At 34.6% G+C, this 23,197-nt stretch overlaps 1 protein-coding gene and 1 pseudogene across 4 annotated transcripts in view; one reads left to right on the top strand and one right to left on the bottom strand.

The window, feature by feature from the left end:
• The window catches only part of KRIT1 (KRIT1, ankyrin repeat containing), a 40,246-nt gene extending 25,374 nt beyond the window's left edge, over positions 1-14,872 (top strand). For all 4 annotated transcript variants that reach the window (XM_006911888.3, XM_015589441.2, XM_015589440.2 and 1 more), the window contains 5 exons: positions 809-975; positions 1,752-1,839; positions 2,317-2,523; positions 7,667-7,783; positions 8,285-14,872. In XM_006911888.3, coding sequence (XP_006911950.1) covers positions 809-975; positions 1,752-1,839; positions 2,317-2,523; positions 7,667-7,783; positions 8,285-8,353 — 648 coding nt within the window. In that variant the 3' untranslated portion in view covers positions 8,354-14,872. The remainder of the gene's footprint in view (positions 1-808; positions 976-1,751; positions 1,840-2,316; positions 2,524-7,666; positions 7,784-8,284) is intronic.
• On the bottom strand, positions 6,333-6,451 carry LOC112479815 (annotated as a pseudogene).
• Positions 14,873-23,197: the final 8,325 nt, after the last annotated feature.

Raw genomic sequence — 23,197 nt, 5'->3', positions numbered from 1 at the left:
TCAGAAACTCCATAATTGGTGATTATTTCCAACTAGAACTATGTTCTGTAAGCTAGCATTTTTCAATCTTTGTTAATCTTATCGGATAAAGTGAAACTTTGAAGTTTTTAAAACCTAAAAAAAATCATATGCTCTCCTTTCATGTTATTTGAAAGTGTAAAGTATTTTTTTAAAAAAACGTTTGTCTTAAACCTTTTTAAACTACATGTACCTTTTTGGGAATTAACACACCTTTTATCTTCTTTGAAGTCCACTACTATTTTGTACGAAGCATAGATAATAGAAAAATATGTGAGGAATATAAAGAATTTAAGTAAATGTGCTAGAAATTATCCATATCCATAAACTAATGAAAATTTTATTGGACCGTAAATCAGAGGTTAGTAAACTATGGCCTGTTGCTGTATCTGACCTGCTGCCTATTTTTGTATATTTTGTATATTTTACAAGCTACTAATGGTTGAAAAAAACTCAAAAGAACATTTCATGTCATGAAAATGTTATGAATTCAAATTTCAGTATCCATATATAAAGTAATTAGAACACAACCACATCCATTTGTTGACGTTTTGTCTGTGGCTCCTTTTGTACTACTGTAGCTGAGTAGATGTAAAAGATTATATGGCTCACAAAGCTTAAAATATTACTATTTGGCCCTTCATAGAAAAATTTGTCAACCCCTGCTCTTAAGCATTAACAGCTTATTTATATATAAATATGTAGCTTTTGCTTTTCCATATTAGAAAGTGACAAGTACATTTGTAACAAAATCATAACCTAATAACGAAGTTATACCTTTTCTTTTAAGATTGAAGACCCACTGGCTATTCTTATTCTCTTTGATGAAGCCAGATATAATTTACTGAAGGGCTTTTATACAGCTCCTGATGCCAAACTGATAACATTGGCAAGTCTACTGTTGCAAATAGTTTATGGAAATTATGAGAGTAAGAAACACAAGCAAGGTTTCTTAAAGTAAGTATTTAATAAAATGTGTGGTTTTGTTCAATGTTAAAGATTGATTAACCAAGAAAGTTTAGAAATATTATGTTTTTAAGAAATATTTACACATTGGTTTGGAATTAAATACAGTCAGCCCTTCATATCCGTGGGTTCTGCACACGAATTCAACCAACCACAAATCGAACTCATGCATGTGGAGGGCTGACTAAGGACTTGTGCATCCTTGGGGTTCCTGGAATCAATCCCCCATGGGTACTGAGGGACACTCGTAATACAGGCATGGAAAAAGAGGGGAAAAAAGTATGGTAAAGCATCCCTTACTATATATACTCTCTCCAAAGTTTTCCTTATATCTGACTATAGTTTGATAATCCTTATACTTTTAAATTTATGTTTCTTTGCTATATGTTTAAATAAGTTCACTAAAACCTGACTTAAGTAGTAGGAAAATGTTATAAAGCGGATGCATTTAAGAATATCACCACAAAAACTAGTTTTGTGTTTTCTTGTTGAGAAAGAAACACTGAGATTGTAGCACATATAAAAGTTTGTATATTGTGGTCTTCAGTTTTCAAAAATATTTTGTGGTTATTGAAAGAAACATTTCTCTAAATTGAGCAATGTTAGGATCGTGGCTTTTGCTTAGAAGTTTTAGAATTCTCTGATATTTTATAATGTATTTTTAGCTCAAAAACCAAGTTACTTAAAGTTATTTGTGTCTAAATGATTATATTACTTCAGCTACTGAAGATGATTTATTTAAAAGATGTTGGCATATTTGCTTACAGTGAAGAAAATCTGAAATCCATTGTACCTATTACCAAATTGAAAAGTAAGGCACCTCACTGGACAAACCGAATTCTTCATGAATATAAGGTAAGCTGTTTAATAGAACTAAAAAGGCATTTTATAGCCTACTTGAAATTTTGTTAGTATTATTTTAACATGAATACATAAAATATATAGTCCTGAAATTAAAAATGGGTCTTCTGGTTCACATGCCTGAAACTGAAACTAGCAAGATATTTTTATTTTTAATAATGTAGAATCTTTTGCTGAATACTTCCTATATGCTGGATACTGTGGTAAGGGCTAGAGATTAAAAATCATGAAATAATACACTCTCTCTGCCCATAAAAAACCTAATAGAATAGACAAACAATATTTTAGACCTTGATATATATATATATTTTTTTAATATAAGATCTCAAAAAAAACTGCTCTTGGGATGTCACACGATTTTATTCTTCTTTGGGGACAGCCTTGATTTTAGAAACTTCTTAATTGACCTGTTTGGATTCTCAAAAGTATGTTCTCCTTCACATCTCTTTATTTTACTTTATTTGGTTTTAGAATCTTAGTACAAGTGAAGGTGTCAGTAAAGAAATGCATCACCTTCAGCGCATGTTCTTACAAAATTGTTGGGAAATTCCTACATATGGAGCAGCTTTTTTCACAGGACAGATATTTACAAAGGCAAGCCCCAGCAATCATAAAGTCATACCTGTGTATGTAGGAGTGAATATAAAAGGACTTCATCTCCTCAACATGGAAACTAAGGTAGATTTTCAACTTTTCAGCTGTTTTTGACCAGTCATATTATATAATATCTAAAGTAACAGTACCATGAAAAAATCTAGAAATGGCACATGTATGACTATTCATTGCAGTATCGTTTGTAATAGCAAAAGATTGGGGGAGGGGGTTGTGCAAATGTAATCATTATCAATAGAGAGCTAATACCTTGCAGCCATACAAAAGAATGAAGAATATTTTTGTGTAGAATGATCTCCAAGATATATTTAGTGAAAAAGCGAGGTGCTGAACCATATGTAATATCCTACCCTTTGTATAAAAATGGAGGAAGTGGGTATTTATCCGAAGAAGAAGAAAACACTTATATATATATACCACCGTGCTCAGTGCAGCATTATTTACAATAGTCAAGATATAGAAACAGCCTAAGTGTCTATTGATGGATGAGTGCTAAAGAAAATGTGGTATATGTGTATTGTATATAATGGAATATTTTCAGCCACAAAAAAAATAAAATTTTGCCATTTGCAACAACATGGATGGACCTTGAGGGCATTATGCTAAATGACATGGTTAGACAGTGAAAGACAAATAGCATTTGATCTCATTTACATGTGATCATTAAATTACCAAAAAAAAACACTTCCCAAACTCATAGATAGAACAGATTGGTAGTTGTCAGTGGGGGAAGGGAGTTGGAGGGTGGGCAAAATGGGTGAAGAGAGTCAAAAGGTGCAGACTTCCAGTTGTAAATAAGTCATGGGGATGTAATGTACAACATGGTTACTATAGTTAATAATACTGTATTGCATATTTGAAAGTTGCTAAGAAAGTAGCTCTTATAAGTCCTCATTACAAGAAAAAAAATGTTTGCAATTGTATGGTGACAGATTAGACTTATTAGATTTATTGTGATGTTAATTAGACTTATTGTGATGATCATATTGCAGTATATACAAATATTGAATCATTATGTTGTACACTTTAAATTAATATAATGTTATATGTCGATTATACCTCAATTTTTTTTAAAAAATGGTAAGTGAAGACTATATTTATATAAATACATATTGCTTGTGTATGCAGTAAGAAGTCTCTTGAACCCTTTAGAGAAGGAAACCAGGTAACTGAGGGTAAGAGTAAGAGGGAGACTTTTCACTATATACCATTTACAACTTAAAAAAAAATGAAATTGTGATTATACTACCTATTGTAAAAATCAATTAGATTTATATGAAAAAATACAGATTAAAAAAGGAAAATATAACATCTAATATAAGAGCTTCATTTTGAAAATTAGAATTAATTATAAGAAACTTTTGGGGGGCAGGAAGAAGAGAGGAAGTGATTATGAATACCTATTAGAATGCTTCACGGCTTTTTAATCAGGCTTGCTACTGTATTGTGCTCCTTATTCTAATCAAAGTCACTAAAATATGGGGTTGGTTATCAATTATTTTTAACATACTTAACACATTTCATAGGAAGAACAGCTTTCTAGTTTGTATAGGAAGCTAATAAAAATCGAATATATTTTCATTTAGATTTGTCAAGAACAGACCACTTTCCAAATCAGTTAAAGTAATAACTAAGTTTATGCATTTAAAAAAGACATTTTAGATTAGGAAATTTCATCATAAGCCTAATTTTTATTTTCGTCATTTTTATAAGTCTTTATTCTGTAATCACATAATTTCTGAAAGTCTCCTAATCATAGTTTTAGTCATTTGATGATAGCTCAGAATCATCCTTACTGTACTGTTAGATAGGCCTGTGAATGAAGATAGAGAATATATAGGGATGTAGGGCTGAATAAGGGCTGACTTCAGTAATTGATCTGGAACTTGACTTTTTGAAGTCTCTGATGTCAGCTCGCTTTTGGGTCATTTGCTTACTTTCTATGTAAACTGTTTCACTTATACAAAATAGGTTCTTAGTAGCTTGTAACCACTTTTCTGTTTCTATTGTACGTACTAAGCCTGTTAAAGAAAATAAAGGAGAAATTCCCCTCACCACTTCAAAAAAGTTTTCCTCTACTATTTCAGAGCATTTTATACCAGTATCTACAAATCTTTCTTCATTGAACTGGATGGTGATTCTGTGGGAGTAACGCTGAGCCTTTTCTTTAAACTTATTTTGTTTGACATTTGGTAGCATTCCCAGTTTAGGCAACAGTAAAAAGTTTTATATAGTATTCAAATAATGGTTCAACAATATCTTATAACATTTCATAATATGAATAATATTCTGGTCTAGGAGTTAAGTGAGATAGTATCAGACAGAGGATGATAATATTATTAATGGTGTGCTTTTTCAGGGTAGGATGTTCAATTTTCAGAAATATAAATAGAAATGCTGTCCTTGGGTATATAAAAAGGTGATTGAACCCAAGGGGAACAATATTTTCTGTCCATGTCATTATCTTGGGTTCTGTAAGCCACTAGTAATACAGCACATACAAAAGTTCTAAGATGAATACATTTTCTAATCATTAAAAGTGGGAGCAATCAGCTTGTCCTCATTTGTCTTAGGTTCACCAGGATCTGCTAGGGTTGAATTTGACAAGCTTGCTTAAATAGAGTCAACATCTTCATCTGCAAACATATCTTCATTTGTAGTTAAAACTACGTGGGACACAATAGCTTTAGAGATTCTCAGGAAAAGCCATAGAAGACAGTTGTGGATTTTTTTTTTATACCTATTTCTTCTACCTTCTATATTTTGTTTCTTTTTGAAATGATGAAAGTTGCCCATTAGCAAATATAGCTCAACCAGTTTCATATGCTCATCAGAAACTTGTCTCTTCTACTTACATAAAATGTTGATGCTATTGAATAGGTAAATAGACTGTATTGTGTTTCATTGTTTTACTCTAGTGAAAGCATTGCAGTCTACGTAACTGAACTGTACCTGCTGATATATCTTCAACCTTAACAGTACCACTGCTACACCCAGGCATTAGATTACCCTTTGCTGATGTCATTTTATGTTGACTATAATAGCCTTCTAAAATAAAACTGCTTATTTAAATACCCACATAGTGTCATTCTTCTTGATCACTTGTGCCATCACTGTTTCTCCTATCTGTTCTGGTCAGCTATATAGTTTTGACTTCTGTGGTTTTCCCTTTTCTGCTCTCAACTATCCCTGCCATTTCTCTTGTGCTTCCTTCACCAAGCCCTTTGTAGGTTTTACCTCATAATGAGAGCTACTTTTTCCTTCTGAAGCAGATAGATTTCTTAAAACCATGTGGACTCTTTGGCTTTTCAAGTCTAGCTGTTTTCATTATTGTGGATTTCTCAAGAATTCCTTTTTCCCTGCACATTGTCTTTTAATAACAAAACTTTTATATTTAACTTATGGTCTCAACTTTTATTGATAATTCGACTTCCATATAATTGAGTTGCTATACCACAGATGTATTTGTTTCTTATATTGAACAGTTTTAAGGCTATATTAATGGATTATTTCCTGCCTCTTGATAAAACAAATTTTCAATGACTGATCAAAAAGATAGGCAGTTTAAGGTATTATGATATCTTGACTCAGTGTTTCAGTGTGCACATTGATAAATAGCTATTTTAGCATATCCTGTTGATAAAGTTATATTTTACAATAGCTATTCTACTATAAAAAAGAATGTCATTAGTTTCCCATTATACATGATATACATTCATGTAAATTAATTACACTGTTTCATTTATAGAACCTCGATTTTAAAATGCCCTAAACCATTATCTTTTTAGCATATCCTTAGTATATTATTTACAGTCAATATGTTGAGAACTGTTAATCATAGAAAGCTAATGTTTCTTTTTTTTTTTTTTTTTTTACACCTATAGCATCTGGTCTTCCTAGGTGGTCTCCCCTCCAAGTACTAACCAGACCTGACCCTACTTAGCTTCCAAGATCAGTCGGGATCGGGCATGTTCAGGGTAGCATGGCCATAGACCTAATGTTTCTAAACATACATATTTTAAAGGATAGGATGAACGCTTTGTATATGTATATACAAAAATAGATTTTTAGGGCAAGAAAATGCAAGTTACTGCTAAGAGAGAATTATTTAAAAATAATCAAAAGACTATATTGAATGTCTGCTTAAATATACCATTATATTAGTAAATGTAGGAATAGGTTGCTCTAAATAGTTCTGTTGAATTTATGAAGGGTATATTATTAATTTTTTAATTATACTTATTTTTACAATAAATATCTGTATACTTATTTTCAGTGAGATGAAATTGCATCAACATATTAACCTTATTACATAAATTTTAGATCTGAAAGTACTATGTGAATATTCAAAAGGTACTGAATAAAGTATATGGAATTGTTTTAAACTACAGAGAGTAAAAACTTGTAGTACATTTAATTTTCTTAAAAGTCACTGATATAATGGAAATCCTTTTTCCCCCAGCTTTAACTCAGATACATAACATTGTATAAGTTTAAGGTATACAACATGCTGATTTGATACACTTATATATTGCAACATTATTACCACCATACTATTAGGTAATACCTCCAACACAATACAATTACCATTTCCTTTTTATAATGAGAACATTTAAGATCTCTACTATATACTTTCAAATATATAGTAGAATATTAACTATAATCACCATGCTATACATTGAGGTCCCTAGAACTCATTCATCTTATAACCGAAAGTTTTTACTCTTTGACCAACATCCCTTTAATTTTACTCACCCACCAGCCCCTGCTAACCATCATTCTATTCCATTTCTATGAGTTCAGTTTTTTAGATTCCACATGTAAGTGATATCATATGGTATTTGTCTTTATCTGACTTATTTCACTTAATATAATGCCCTCAAGTTCCGTCCATGTTGTTGCAAATGACAGGATTTTCTTATTTCTCATGGCTGAATAATATTCCTGTGTGTGTACATATGTACACATACATACTACAGAAATGGCATCTTTAAAAATTTTTGTCAATCTGATACAAAGAATATCATTGCTCTCAGTCTCCTGAGAGGCTACCATATATGTAACTGTACTACAGGCTGTGTGAGGTTAGTGTGACACTTTGAATAGGTTTTATTCTACAATTAGACCTGTCTAGATAAGTGTAGATAGTAAGAGAAGATAGGTGTTTTTAATATGTATTTCAATATAACAATTTCTAATTATGTTGTAGGCTTTACTCATCAGTCTTAAGTATGGTTGTTTTATGTGGCAGTTGGGAGATGCTGATACATGTTTTCAGATCCATAGTATGGAAAATAAAATGAGCTTTATAGTACACACAAAACAGGTAAGTACTTATCTGTTATTCTGGACTTCTAATAATGAACTACTATATTAGTAAAATTGTTTTTAATGACAATATATTTTACTTCAAGAAAACTGCTAATATGACATGAAATTAAAATATTTAAGACCAAGGAGAAATGGCAGGCCTTTGTAAGCAAACAAAGCCAGAAAGTTATCTGAATGATTTATTTCAGTCTTACAACAATGAAACTCTTTTTTTTTACATTAAAAAAAATTCTGGTCAGTATTCCCTATCTCTTTATCAATTTATAAGGTAGTCCTTCCCTCTTGACTAGTATCCTATCTGAGCCACTAGTTATATGCAGTAGGTAACTTCTTAAATCTCTTCAAAAGCTTGAGTAAATACTCTATTCTTGACAAGCTGCCTCCTGATAAGAAAGTTCCTTTGCAAATAAATAGCTAGGGAACTGCCCACTGCCATGTATGTCATTTACTCATCTAACAGGTTTCACATTTATTATCAACATGTTTTACTTTGTAGGCTGGCCTTGTGGTAAAACTGTTAATGAAGCTAAATGGACAGTTAATGCCTACTGAAAGAAATTCGTGAGAAGAAAGCAGCTGATACTTACATCACCATATTTTGTGATACAGATTTTTTCCATGAAAGATTTCTTAAACTATTACTTTTAACAAGGCACTTAGTCTCTTGTAATATATATGTATACTGTTACATTGTACAGAATCTGTACTTAATGTTTGGTGTGTAATATACCAATTAGTTTTATATAATATCCTCATAAGCTATTCTAATTTTTCAGAGAAACACAGAAAAAAGTATAGATTGATAGTCTGTATAAAATTAGAAAAAAATGTAAGCTTTATAAAAAATTTATTTTTGGTAAATGGTAAAGAATTTAGAGTGGAATGTCATGAAATTAAAATACAGATAGCTTTGCTATAACTGTCATTTCAAAATATACATGAAAGTCAACATGATTTGAATAAAGAAATAGATTTTCTACTTAAGCCATAAAAGTGTTATTTAAAACATTTTTCTGTAATCTGTGAACATTTCTCAGTATGTTTTTTGGAGTTTAAAATGGATCTAGTATAAACTAGTATTCTTCAAAGTATAGTTCTTGAATGCCCTGCATCATAATTACCTGGGGGCCTCTTAAAAATGAGGATTTCAGAGACTCACCCTAGACAAGTTCATTCACTCTCTGGAAGTAGTGGGGCCTGGGAATCTTAGGTTTTGGTTTGTTTTCTGTTGAAGCAAAATCAGACCCAATAATGAATTTGGATTATTAAAGTTAAGTAAGTTACACAAAACTACTTGGCACACAAGCACATATGTACATAGATAACACCGATAAAATGACAATCTCTAGATATTCATTGTTGCAGTTATTAAGTTCATGTTGTATTTTTATGAGTTGGCTTAATGATTTATTTATGTTGTCTTTACATTGTAGGAAGTAGATCACCAAATATCTGGTTGTTTCATTTAGGGGAGTTCTGATATCATAGATGAGGAGCTAACTTATTAATCTGCTATGTAACAAGCTCAGAAACTAATCTTTCCAAGCTAAATAGACTGATGTGTTCTAAGTAAGTTCAGATATACAGTCTTATTTAAAGTTCTACAGATTGCAGATAATTTAATATAGCATCATCTACACTTCACATTAACTTCTGCTTATTTTTAATGGTGCTCTGCCTGAGCTTTATTAAAATTAAGATTATGTGGTTAAGTAAGTTTAATGATAGAGTCTGATTTAATTCTCTGCTAAGTACTTTGATGATACATAGGCAATGCCTTGTTCAATTTTATCCATTCCTATGGTCTCAGCTGTTACCAAAAATCTTGTTGACACTCAGACCTTAACCTCTCTTCTGAACTCTAGATCTTAGTTTGCAGTTTCCTGCTATTCTAGCTCCACCTACATGGCCTACACAAGGAACTTCAGTTTCATCATAGATGGAAACAATTGGTTTCTTCTACTTACTCCATTCTATCTTTACATTTGTATTTTTCGATCAGGTAATGACATCATCAGATTGCATCTTGTTGCTTAGCCTGGAAATCTTGGAGTGGTCTTCAACTTTTCCCTCTTTCATCACTCTACACATTCCATTTATCAAGTTCTGTCAAATGTCCTTTTCAGTCGTTTTCCATTCCCATCCTTCCTGTTTGCACAGCAACCACCCTAGTTCAAGTCCTCACCATGTATCCCTGGGCTCGTAGCCTCCTCTCCTGATGCAGGATCTACACCTTGCCCACCTATCTGTCACATTGCTACCAAGCTAGCCTTTCTTATAGATCTAATTATTTCACTAGCCTTTGAAAACTCTCCTCACTGCATGTTGAATTAAATTCCAATTCCTTATTATTGAATACAGGGCCCTTAAAACTCTGTCACACACCTGCCCATCCAGATTAATGTCTAACCACTTCTCTCACACTCATTCTGTGCTCCTACCTGGTGTTTTCTAACCCTGGCTCTGTAGTCACACGGGGAGTTTGAATACTTTATGACTCAATAAAATTTTAGGGTGCGACCCAAGCATTTCTGTTTTTAAAATATCCCATGTGATTTTGATGTATAGCTTAGGGTTTAGAACTGCTGTTATAACCAACTTTAACTAGGAAGTACCTGAATGCTTTTCCATTCAGAGTGAGGTGAGGATGCAATGATAGTACATTAAGCAACTCCCTGCCGTAGAATATATGGAGTCGTACAGTATGGCAGTCTTGTAGAGAAGGGATGAGGAGACTACTAGAGTAGCGTGGCTATTAAAAGCTTAAAAATACATACCATCCAAAAGTTAACTTTAAAAATTAATATTGAGGAAAAAAATAATTCATTATTTGTGAGACCGTAACAAACCAGAAATAGACAATAAGGAGGAAATGCAAACAGCTTTTAATGAGTGCCTAGAATTGGTCAGGCATTATATATGTGCACTGAGGATGAAAGATACCATTTTCCTTTTCATCCTTCTTTTAATAAATTTGAGTGCCTTTTATGTGCCAGGGATCCAGTAGTAAGGAAAACAAAGTCCCTGCCTTCAGTGAGCAAAGTTTAATGAGGAAGAGAATACTCATGGAAATGTAAACTTATAAATTGTAATAACTATGATGAAAGAAAAAAATGTACTATCTAAGCATAAGCAAGGAAACTTGGTCTAATCTTAGAGATCAGGAGAGGCTTCCCTGAGCAAGTGCTGCTTAAGTGGCATCTGAGGGGGTAAATAGGAATGAATGATGTGAAGGTGACAGGGGGAAGAGAAGTGAGGTGACATGTTTTGACCTCAAGGATAGTCCTGGAGAACTGATAACAAGATTAACAGTTTTTAGTGAAGAAGTGAATTCAAACAAGTTTTTATCCAAATCACAAGAAATGAATTCCCATTGTAGAAATAAAATTAGAACAGCTAACACTGCACATGATAAGCGTATTAGAGAAAATCATACTGAAGAATCACATCTTGTAAGATTAAAAGTTGCCAAAATCTGATAAACGACAAGAACATTAAAAAAAAAATTTGCCAAAATTGACCCTAGAAAAATTACTTGATAGAAATATTTAGCAAAGTAAAACTGCCCACAGTTATTGACCAAATTTAATAGAATTACATCAATAAAATTTATATTTTAATTTGACCCTAAGGAACTCAATGGCAAAAACTGTAATTGGAAGAATTACAGTTTGAATTACAGAATGACTGATGAATCAATTAATTACTTTGTAATGTACGTGGGGGGGAAAAAACCAATGAAAATGATTTCAGTAAAATGAAAATGGAAAAAAATATAAATTGTTTTTGTTGTACTGTATAGAAAACTGATCAAGAAGTTAAATTGGTTTGAGTACATACAAAAAAATACTTTCTCAACAAAAATCCATTTGTGATGGTATGATTCTCATTTCACATTTGTATTCATAAAGTCAGAATGCCTCTAGGATCATATCTAGTGTTTGGAGAGGCTGTGGTAAACAGACTAAAAAGGCCCTACAGCAGAAAGTGGATAAGCCTTGAGTTTTTAGAGGCCAGAATGTTTGAAGCAAAGAAATATCTTTCAGACACCTTAGGGTATAGGGAAGAAAAGTAATTTGAATACATTGACTGTGCTGATAATTTCTGTGATAGAAAGAAGTGCTGGTGTTTCAGGATTCACTGGAAGGGCACCAAGGATGGGTGGAATTAGGGACTTACTTCCCCATTAGTTAAATAATAATAATAGCTAATACTTAAAATGGTGCTTACTATGCCCCTGGCATTGTTTAAAGCCTTTTAGATACATTAATTCATTTAATCCTCACAATAACTATGAGGCAGATACTATTCCCATTATATACAGAGAAAACAAAGTTAAGTTGCTTGCCAAAGAGAAAATAGCTAATAAGTGGCAGAGCCGAGATTCATATCCAGGCCTGGCTCCAGAGTATAAGTGAATCAGAAACTTGATGTGTGGTTGTAATAAAAACACGATATTTGCTTTCTCTCTTTTAAAAAGCCAAGGAGCCAAACTTTCTCACACAGTGGTATAAATCTTTTCATTATATTGTATAACTTTGAATACAACTGTGTGTGGAGAGGTTATTATGTTAGTCTAAGGTAAAAGCAGTAAGTGGTAGAGTTAGAATTCAAAATCTGGCAGTCTGGCTTCTGAATTCAGGCATTAGGTAAAGGAGAGAGAGATGGACAGTTTAAAAAAAAAAAACGTAACAAATCTTAAAGAATTTATTCCTTAATCATGAGGAGCCATGGGAGCCTTTGGGGCTTAACTAGCTCAGATTTGTGTGTTGAAAGGTCATCCTGGGCCAGTGCATGGAAGGGCTTGAAGGGGTCTGAGTAAGAAAGTATAAAACAATGGGTAGAAATGGATTAATGTTTTGACAAAACCCAGTGACCTTTGGATGTGAGAAATAAGTAAGAGATAGGAGTTACAAATAATTCCCTTCTTTCTGTCCTGGCAACTGGGAAAATGGCACTGTATGCTGTCTAAAATAGGGAATGGAGGGGCAGGATTTGAAGAAATAAGCATTGAGTTCCTGATGCCTGAAGGACATGCAGGTGGAGATGCCTCAGGCCTGAAGCTCAGAATGCTCTATAGGAGATAATAACTGAAACTTTAGGAACAGATTTAAAGCCACCTAGGAAGAGAGCAGAGTGAGAAGCAACCAAAGAATGCCAACATTTGAGAAATGGGCAAAGATAGAGCAATCCACATCATCTTGTTAGGCAAATGGGTATCAGTATAGAAAAGAAATGGCTTGGCACCATCCTGCATACTAAGTATTCAATACATTTAATATGGACAAAAATTAAATTAAAAAATCTTTAATATCACTAGAGAAAAACAGACTGGTATATTTAAGTGGCAGAGAACACATTCATTTATGGATATTTTTAAACCAGCTATCATGAGAGGTGTTTAAAATGCCTTTTAATGTACATAGTAAAAAGGAAAGCAAAAGAATCAAGGAATTTAGAGCAACCGGAACTCATACATGGATAATAAGAAAGCAAAATGGCACAACCATTTTGGAAAAGTTTGGTAGTTTCTTATTAGTTAAATATACACCTAGTTAAATATTGCACTCAGTCAATCCACTCCCAGGTATTTAAGAGACAAAAACTTATGTCCACACAAAAATATGTATGCAAATGTTTATAGGATATATTTTCCTTTTTTCATAATACATAATGAAATGTAATTATTCGTAACAGCCCCAAACCAGAAACAACCCAAATATCCTTCAGTGGGTGAGTGAATAAACAAACTTAGGTTTATTGGAATACTACTAAACAACAAAAAAGAATAAACTATTGATGACAATATGGATAAATTTCAAATGTATTATGCTAACTGAAAGAAGCCAGGCTGAAAAGGTTATATACTGTAGCATGCCCATCCATTTAGATGGCATTCTGGAGAAGGCAAAACTGTAGAGTCAGAAAGCAATTAGTGGATATCAGAGGTTAACGATGAGGGTGAGAGGATGTGGGAATATAAAGGGGCAGCATGAAGGAATTTGAAGTGGTTAAAGAACTGTTCTGTATCCTGATTTTGATTGACAGTGTATTTGTTAAATCACAAAACTATATATCTAAAAAGCAAAAATTTACATAAATTTTAAAAGTAAGATTAAGAAAAGAATTACAACTTGCTCTATAGATGTTGAAAATTTACCAAAAGTTTATAAAGGTTTAATAGAAATTAAAGTCAGTGATTAAATTCCGAAGGGGAGTGGTCAGAGAAGATCACAGAAAGGTTATATGCTTGGAAATGCAGACAACTTTAAGAAATGAGGAAATAAAATCTTTGCTAATGAAATGCAAAACAACTAAATTAGTTGAATTATATGGAATGATAAAACTCAACTAAGTACATTAATAAAAATGATGGCCCAGTGCTGAGACAACATATGGGATAAATGATAAAATTAGTTGAATTATATGGAATGATAAAACTCAACTAAGTACATTAATAAAAATGATGGCCCAGTGCTGAGACAACATATGGGAATATATTTTGGGGGTACTGAAAATTGGTTGAATCTTCTGGTAAAGCAGTCTGGAAAATGTTTACTCTCCTTGACCTGATGATCCCACATGAGGACAATCCATGCATGAGCCCGCTGCCCCTACTTTCTCATTTGCAGTGCTTTACTGGTACAGTTTCCCCACTTGCCTAGGGAGTAAACTACTACAATTCAACATGGGGGAAAAAAATAATAGTTTCTAACATTACCATAAAAATGTAACAAAATTGTATAGTTAAAAATAATATATACTCAAGGTAATTGTTTTCAAAACAAGTCTACTCCAGATGCTTTACTTGTTACAGAATAATGTAGTTAGGCCACCAACTCAATTATATGAGGAAATAACAAGTATCCCAAACCAGTAATTAGCGAATCGTTTGTTGACTTTTGGAATATACTATATAATGTTTTAAAAGATGCCTGACCAGTTATATTTTACCGATGCTTGATAACACTTTTTGTTTGGATTTACTGAATATTTACCAGTAGGGCAGTGAAAAGGAATGAACCTAAAATGATAAGTCTTCTGCAGATAGAAAAACAACTAAACAATTTTTACTAAAGTCAAATGTGTGCCATTTTTTCTTTCTGGATTGTTCGCTTTCAATTAATATTGAATTTAACTTTGTATGCATAACCACTAAGAGGAAGAAAAGCCAATTTGGCTTTTTTACTTATTTCAGCCATTTCACTCACAAGTAATTAACTGTATATAATTAAAAACTGGATTTTGATTAATTTTATTTGAACTTTAGCTTGTTAAGTTATTTACTATTTTAAAATATATGGATGTTCACAGACCACATTTTATGTTGTATAACAGTTTAAAACAGAATTTTACTAAGTGCTATAAAGTTAATAAGTTTTCCCTCTCTTATTCATAATCAGTCATAATTGGTCATGAAATGAATGGGAAAACATATCATTTCATATTTACATTATTGTATAAATGAGGAAAGATACAGAAACAAAGTTTCCAAGCTGAATTAGATAAACAGTATTATAGGAGTTACCATGACAAAATGTTTTTGGAACTTATTTTCCAGTTAAGAATAAAATTTGAGAATTCTTAGATAAAGATAATCTCAATCTGCTTTTCATTTAATATGGAGTTTAAATTATAAGTCAAGAACTTAGTATTTAAACTCCCTAAAAGAAGGTGGTAGGGAGTAAGAAAACTACCTACATTCCAATGATCAATGGTGATATGAATTGCCATGTTAATACTAAGAAGATTTTTTCATCTCTACATTATGCTAAGAAGGCGAATACACTAAGCAGCAGTTTTTAATGCCCTCAATTAAAAATGAAATAAAACAGACTTCTGGAACACCAGCAAATTATCTGTATTTCCAAAAGTATGGTATTGGCACAAAGATAGATACATAGATGGAATAGAATAGACCACCCAGAAATAAACCCACACGTGTATGTCAATTAACTTGCGATAAAGGAGCTAAGAATATACAATGGGGAAAGGATAGTGTCTTCAATAAATGATGTTGGGAAAACTGGACAGCCACGTGCAAAAGAATGAAACTGAACCACTAACATCATACACAAAAACTAAATCAAATGGATTAAAGACTTGAAGGTAAGACCTGAAATCCTACAAATCCTAAATGAAAATGTAGGGGGTAAGCTCCTTGGCATCACTCTTGGTGATGAATTTTTGGATTTGACACCAAACGCAAAGCAACAAAAGCAAAAATAAACAAGCGTGACTACTTTGAACTAAAAAGCCTCTGCACAGCAAAGGAAACCATCAATAAAATGAAAAGGTGAAAAAATAAATGAAAAGGCAACCCCTGCAATTTGAGAGAAAATATTTGTAAATCTGTTAAAGATTAATATCCAGAATATATAAAGAACTCATATAACTCAATAGGAAAAAACCAATCCTATTAAAAAATGGGCAGAGGATCTAAATAGACATTTTCCCAAAGAAGATACAGATGGATGAGAGGTATATGAAAAGGTGCTTAACATCACTAATCAGGGAAATGCAAATCAAACCACAATGAGATATCACCTCACACCAGTTAGAAGGGCTATATTAAAAAAGAAGAAATAACAAGTGATGAGGATGTGAAGAAAAGGGATCGCTCGTGCTCTATTGGTGGGAATATAAACTGGTGCAGCCACTATACAAAAGAGTATGGAGGTTCCTCAAAAGCTTACAAATAGAACTACTATATGACCTAGCTATTTCTGGGTATTTATCTGAAGGAAACAAAAACACTAACTTAAAAAGATATATGCACCCCTATGTTCACTGCAGCAATATTTTCAATATCCAAGACACAGAAGAAACCTAAGTGTCCATCAATGGATGAATGGATTGTTACTAATGTGACACACACACACACACACACACACACACACACACACAAATATTACTCAGCTATAAAAAAGAAATCTTGACATTTATGACAACATAGAGGATCTCAAGCACATTATTTTAAGTTAAATAAATCAGACAGAAAGACAATACTGTATAACCTCATTTACATGTGGAACCTAAAAAAAAAAATGACAAAAACTTGAACTCATGGATACAGAGAACAGACTGGTGGTTTCCCAAAGGCAGGAGGAGGTGGGGAAAATGAATGAAGGGGGTCAAAAGATAAAGAATTTCAGTTATAACAAATCCTGGGGATATAATATATAGCATGATAGCAATGGATAATAATACTGTATTATATATTTGCTAAAAGTAGATCTTAGAAGCTCTCATCATGAGAAATAAATTTTGTAACTATATATGGTGATAATGTTAACTATACTTATTGTGATCATTTTGCAATATATACAAATATCAAATCATTATTCTGTACACCAGAAACTAACGTTATATGTCAATCCTATCAATTTAAAAAAATAACACAGACTTATAAAACACCAGCAAATTGTATGTATTGCCAATTATGAGTTACCAAGTTAACTCATTAGGCAGATGACTCGGAATCCAACCCACAAAAAAGCATACTAAAAAGCTACACATGTAGAATTATATAAAAGGGAGTTTCACTGCTTTTCATAAATTCTAGAGTTAATTGCATTCATTATTCAACTTTAAATTGGAATTTGGTGGTGATAGGAAATGTTGGGAGGTCCATACACAAACAATTTAATAGTTGCAAGGCTAAGGAAAAGGGCTGGGAAAAGTAGTGGGCCGACCATCCTGATAACCAAAAGGGCTGTGACATCTCACCAAGGAGGCAGTGACCAGCCAAGGTTGGAAGTGCCCTATTCCGCAAAGGCCCCTGCAAATGAATCAGGTGAGGCTTTGATATGAGTCTAAGGATAATAATGCATTGAAGTTTAAACTAGCACTCTAAGGACATTTTAAACATCACTTTGAAATATAGATGTGATAGCATTCATCGGAAAATATGCATGAAAGTGTCAATTTTAGAAAACTTTGTTTCACTCATGGTAAAAACTCGTTAGTTTATTTAGTTTTGTTATAGTTTATTTTATTTATTTTATTATTTTTTAAACTTTAGTCCCCCTTATCCCCTTCCACCCCTGACCTAGGGAGGTTGCCATCTCCCCTTAAGAACTGAATCTCTGAAGGCGTGGGCATCTCCTGCCACGAGCTCTCAACGCATTGCCTGAGCCTGGTGGGCTCCCCATATGGGCCACTGGCACTCGAACCCAGGACCTTCTGCGTGTAAAGCAGCTGTGCTAACCATTATTCTGTGTAACTGGTCTAGCTTTGTTCTGTTTTAGATACTGAAATTAGTAAACCACACAAGAGCCTTTTTAAGTCTTCTATTTTTTCTAAAAGCTCTATATCTAGTTCTTCAATTACACGCTCATATTCTATAAATACTTCCTGTTTTTCTGATACTGTGTTTTGGTTGTATTAGGCTAAAACTAAATTAGTCTTGTAACTTTACTTGTCCTGCTGTTTAGATGTTTGGAGAAGGTAGGTCACATCACCTAGGCGCTTTCTCAGAGCTCAGCCACCTCTCCTGCCTACACTCACTCCCCAGCGCTCTTCCTGGTTAGCTACAAAGGCAGACCCGCCTCCAAATCCTCGTGGTCCCGGGGGTCCCTTTAAACAGTGGCGCAGACACCACCTCCCCCAGACAAGTATGATCTGTTATTCCTGGGCTCCTGTCGCTCGCCTTCTGCTTGGTTCATGGTTTGGAAGTCCAGCTGGGCCTGAAGAATTGCCTGGGGGTAATTGAGGCAAAAAGAGGTCAGACTCTATGAAGCAATTTAGTCGAAGTGACAAGTTGGGTCCCTCACGTCACTAGGTGTTATTTTCACCGTGCCTGTAACACTTGCTGTTCACCCGGCAGTCAGAAAAACAAAACCTCTGGTAGAAGCACCTCTCATCACGACTATCTCCGAAGTTGGACTCTGTTGATTAGCGTGGTGGGAACGTCCGAGGACCAGTGCCCAGACCAGCGGCTCTCCGACCCGGCTGCTCGTTAGTATCAAATGCTCCGGCCAACCCCAGACTGACTAAATCAGAACCCCAATCTGCCCGAGAGATTCCGATGCGCAAGCCAAGAACCCAGAAGCGCGTTCTCTATCCTGCTCGCCGCGGCTGGCGCGCGTCCCTACGGGGAATTAAATGGAGGCCCTGGCCTCGCCCCGAGTGTTGCAGTGTCACCCGGGGCCAGCTCACAAACGCGCAGGGGCGCGGCCTAGGCGAGGCGCCTGGCCGTTCGGGCCGCGGGCCCAGGGTCGCGTTAGTGCCAGGCGCCGGAGTCGCTGGATGCTCCGCAGCGCACGACCCCGGCTTGCGACCCGAGTCGCAGCCGCTGAGGACAGCTCCAGGTGATGAGATGCGCTGTGACTTCAGCGACCTTCTAAACCAAACCCAGGTTTTTCCCTCCTCCCATTTCACCTCAACATCTGCGGCTCTGCATATCTTCCCTCTTCTGCGTGCCCCAGGGGTCCCCACCTCTCGTGTGTGCGTCCCAGTTGCTTTCCCCTCTGTCGAGCGGTCTTTTTCCCACACTCTGAGCAACAATATGTCGATGTTGCACGGTATAAAAACGTCCTGTGGCTCCCTGAATGTCTACGTCTTTGAGATATGTAACAAATTACATTGAGTTATTGTTCAACTTTACTAATATTTACAGAAACAGAGTTGGGATCTACTTTTGCCTGTCAAATTGACAATATTTGTTTTTAAATGAGACTTTCAGTGCTTGTGAGGATGAGCGGAGACTTTCTCGTATACATTTTTAGAATTTTATTTAGGTATATGTATCAGCCATAAAAATGTTCACATGGGAATGGTTAAATTATTACTGGCACAACCTTCAATGGAATATTTTGCAGGCATAAAAGATAAACTTTTCAAATACTTGGTTTCAAGTTACCAAGTGTTAACTCCAAAGTATATTCTGTGATGATGGAAATGTTTGATATCTGAACTGTTTGATAAGGCAGTCACCAGCCATGCGTGGCTACTGAGCACTTGAAATGTGGCTACTTTAACAGGAGCTAAATTATAATTTAATTTAATTTAAATTTAAATAGTCACATGTGGCTAGTAACTACTGTCTTAGACAATGATACTACATAGTAAGTTTCCAATTTTGTCGGAAAAAAAAGTATATGTGTGATATTCACCACTGATTATCTTTAAGAAGTGGCTGTAGGGGGGACATCATTGTTGCTTCTACAGCATCTGTTCTAGCTTGGGGTTGCTCTATCTCCCATCCATCTAATCTATCTATCTATCTATCTATCTATCTATCTATCTATCTATCTATCTATCATCTATCTATCATCTGTCTAATCTACCTACCCACCTATCTAGCCACCCTGTGATTTGAGAAAGGCATATGCTACCCCTGGCTCTAGGAGTGAGCCATGTGGCGCGGTCTAAAACAACAAACGGCATTACTCAGGCTCCTGGCCACAGCCATTGGTTCAGGGTTGGGCATGTGACCTAATTTGGACCAATGGAACAGGAGATCTCATCTCTGATTCAGTTTCTCCTAGAATATCAGTTCAAGCTGGGTGCAGCATTCATGGTCAATCTGTAGGCATCCACACACCCAGACCAGAGAAGCCCTTGTTTAATAATTTCACCATTTTTTAAAAGTAGCCCTTTTGTTATACAACAATGTAAATGTATTTAATGCTACTAACTTTATATTTAAATGGTTAAAATGATAAGTTTTATATATATATTTTTAACAGTATAAAAAAATAAAACTGAAATAACTCTTTTGCAGAAAAACAACCAAACACCTGAGGACAAAACTACCACAAACTGTGGTGACCGATCAAGCAAGGTCACAATTCCATGTATGCCATGCTTACTAAAACCCAAGGGCTAAAGCCACCTGAGGAAGCCATCCCCACAAAAGTCAATTGCACAATCTGGGTTGCTACAAAATTCCAATTCAAGACTCTAAAGCTATAAACCATGAATGCTTGCCACCCCAGAGCCTTAATTTCTCCAGTTCTATTTATTTTTCAAAGTATTCAACTAATGTACCACATGTTCCAATTTGAGAAGCAGTCAAAGAATAACACACTTTCTTTCCCCTCCAAATTCTTTATCACTAAGAAGGCAGAAGGGGGTCAAAATAGCACATTTATTACTGATGAAGCAGTTTAGAGAAAGTAGCTTTGGTCTGCAGCTAAGTGGACTTGTGATTATTTGCCCCTGAATTCAACATAATTACTTAATCATCACACAGATGGACAACCTTGGCTCTTCCAACAGATATACAACTCGCTTATTCTGTGGAAGACAGCTAACTAGAACACAAATCTTGCAGACAGAAAGACTGGAAGGAAAGAACCCATAAGGAGCTGAGCTCATCAGTCATCCAAATCTCTGTAGAGGCGATATTGTGGAGATGAGGCTCAAGGCCAAGGGCATTACACAAGCAGTTTCCTTCATATGGAAACACAAAGCCAGGAGAAAGCAATTACTTCTCCCGCACGTCTCAAGAATTAAAAGGAAACTTGGACTAACCAGTACCCATTAAATCTAATTAATAGGATTTCAAAAAGCAAATTTTACAGAACCTTCAAAGAACAGATTACTCCTAATGCTTCAACTAATAGATAATTAGGATAAGTTACCCAGCTCAATTTATGAGGCTAGTATAACCTTGACAGCAAAAATGGACAGGAACAGTATAGAAAACAAAAATTATCAGCAAAATTACTAATAACAAGCATAAAAATTCTGAGTAAATGTTACACTTAATTCAGAAGTGAATTAAAATGTAATATATCATGACCAAGTTTGATTTATCCAAGAAATGCCAATGTTCAATAAAGAAAATCTATTGATGTAATTAATATATACCACATTAGCAGATTAAAGAAACAAAGATAGCTACTTTCATTCCTCCAATTCCACATTGTACTGCAGGGCTTAACAAATGCAATAAGACAATAAAAACAAACAAGAGTCAGAGAATTGGATAAAAAGAAACAAAAACTGCCAATATTTATAATACTGTCCTTACAGAAAATCTGAAAGAATATATAAAGTTATTAGAACTAATAAGAGAGCCCGGATTGCTGGATATAAGATCAACATACAAATATTAGTAATGTTCCTATATGCCAATATTTTAAAAACTAAAGAAAGAAAATAGACATCATTCTCAATAGTAACGAAGACATATCATGTTATTAAGTATGAACATGCAATATTATAAATATATCTTTTTTCCAAATTAATTTACAAATTTAATTCAATTCTTATTTAAATACAAGCAGATCCTGAAGTTGATCTAGCTATGTAAAGGATTGAGAACATCAGAGTTTTGAAGAAAAAAGATATGGTGAAGGGAATTTCTCTACCAGATATCAAGATTTATTATGAAGTTATAATCATTAAAACATGTGGTAGTGATGCAGACTTAGACAAACAGATAAAGAGAATAGAATTAAAAGTCCAGAAACAGCTCTGTACATATATGATATATGATTGAAGCAGCATTAGAAGTCAGTGAAGAAAGGGTTTACTATTCAATAAATTGTTGGAGACAATTGACTAGACATATAAGATAAATTAGATTCCTACCTCATAGCATACAAAAAATTATTTCCGTATGGATTAAAGAACTGTGAAATATAAAGCATAAAATTTTTAGAATTTGTGCTGGATATTTTCCATTAGCCCCTTATATCAGTTAGTTATTACTGTATAACAATTAATTAAACTCACAATTCTGCAGGTTAGCCATTTGGGGTTGGCTCACCTAGGCAGTTCTGATAGTTTTGGTTGGGCTCATGCATGCTTCTGTGGTCTTCTGCCAGTCTACCAGGTCACTCTACTTCTGAGTGCTAGCTGGCCAAATGCCAGAGAAACTAGTAAGATATCTCTCTCATCATCCAGTAGGCTAGCTCAGACTTCTTCACATAGCATAGATGGTAGAGGTCTCAGAAACTGTGAGAGGATAGTTTTGCAAGTGCCAGTGTTAAGTGCCTTTCAAAACTACGTTAGTGTCATGTTTGCTAATGCCTCATTGGCCAAAGTTAAGTCATATGGCCAAGGTGAGATTCAAGGGAGTTGGGGGAATAGACTCTATCTCTTGGAGCACATAGAAATGTGAAAAATTTGTAGCCATTTTTATAATCTCCACCCTCTGACTCTGCTTTGGGGCTGAACTGTTTGGACTGCATCACGTGTCTCTCATGTTCTCTGGCTTCCATTTAGGTTCAACCAACGGGCAGCTGCAGCAGAAGATAAAAGGAGTGTATGAGAGTGAGACTGGGGATTTACTCCCTTAACACTCTTGGCTGCAGCACTGCTCCAGACTGATCATGTTCTTCCATCCAAAGGCCCAGATCCAGCCAGGTGGCCTTTGTCCACAGTGCACTATCTGGGTTCTGTCTCTCTCCTTTACACTTAGGAATAACAATGGGGCTCTCTGTTACTAGCCCTG

This window comes from Pteropus alecto, unplaced genomic scaffold (assembly GCF_000325575.1).
Source record: "Pteropus alecto unplaced genomic scaffold, ASM32557v1 scaffold21, whole genome shotgun sequence".
Lineage (NCBI taxonomy): Eukaryota > Metazoa > Chordata > Mammalia > Chiroptera > Pteropodidae > Pteropus > Pteropus alecto.
The sequence above is the reverse complement of the archived record's forward strand: the minus strand, read 5'-3'. Positions and strand labels throughout refer to the sequence as shown.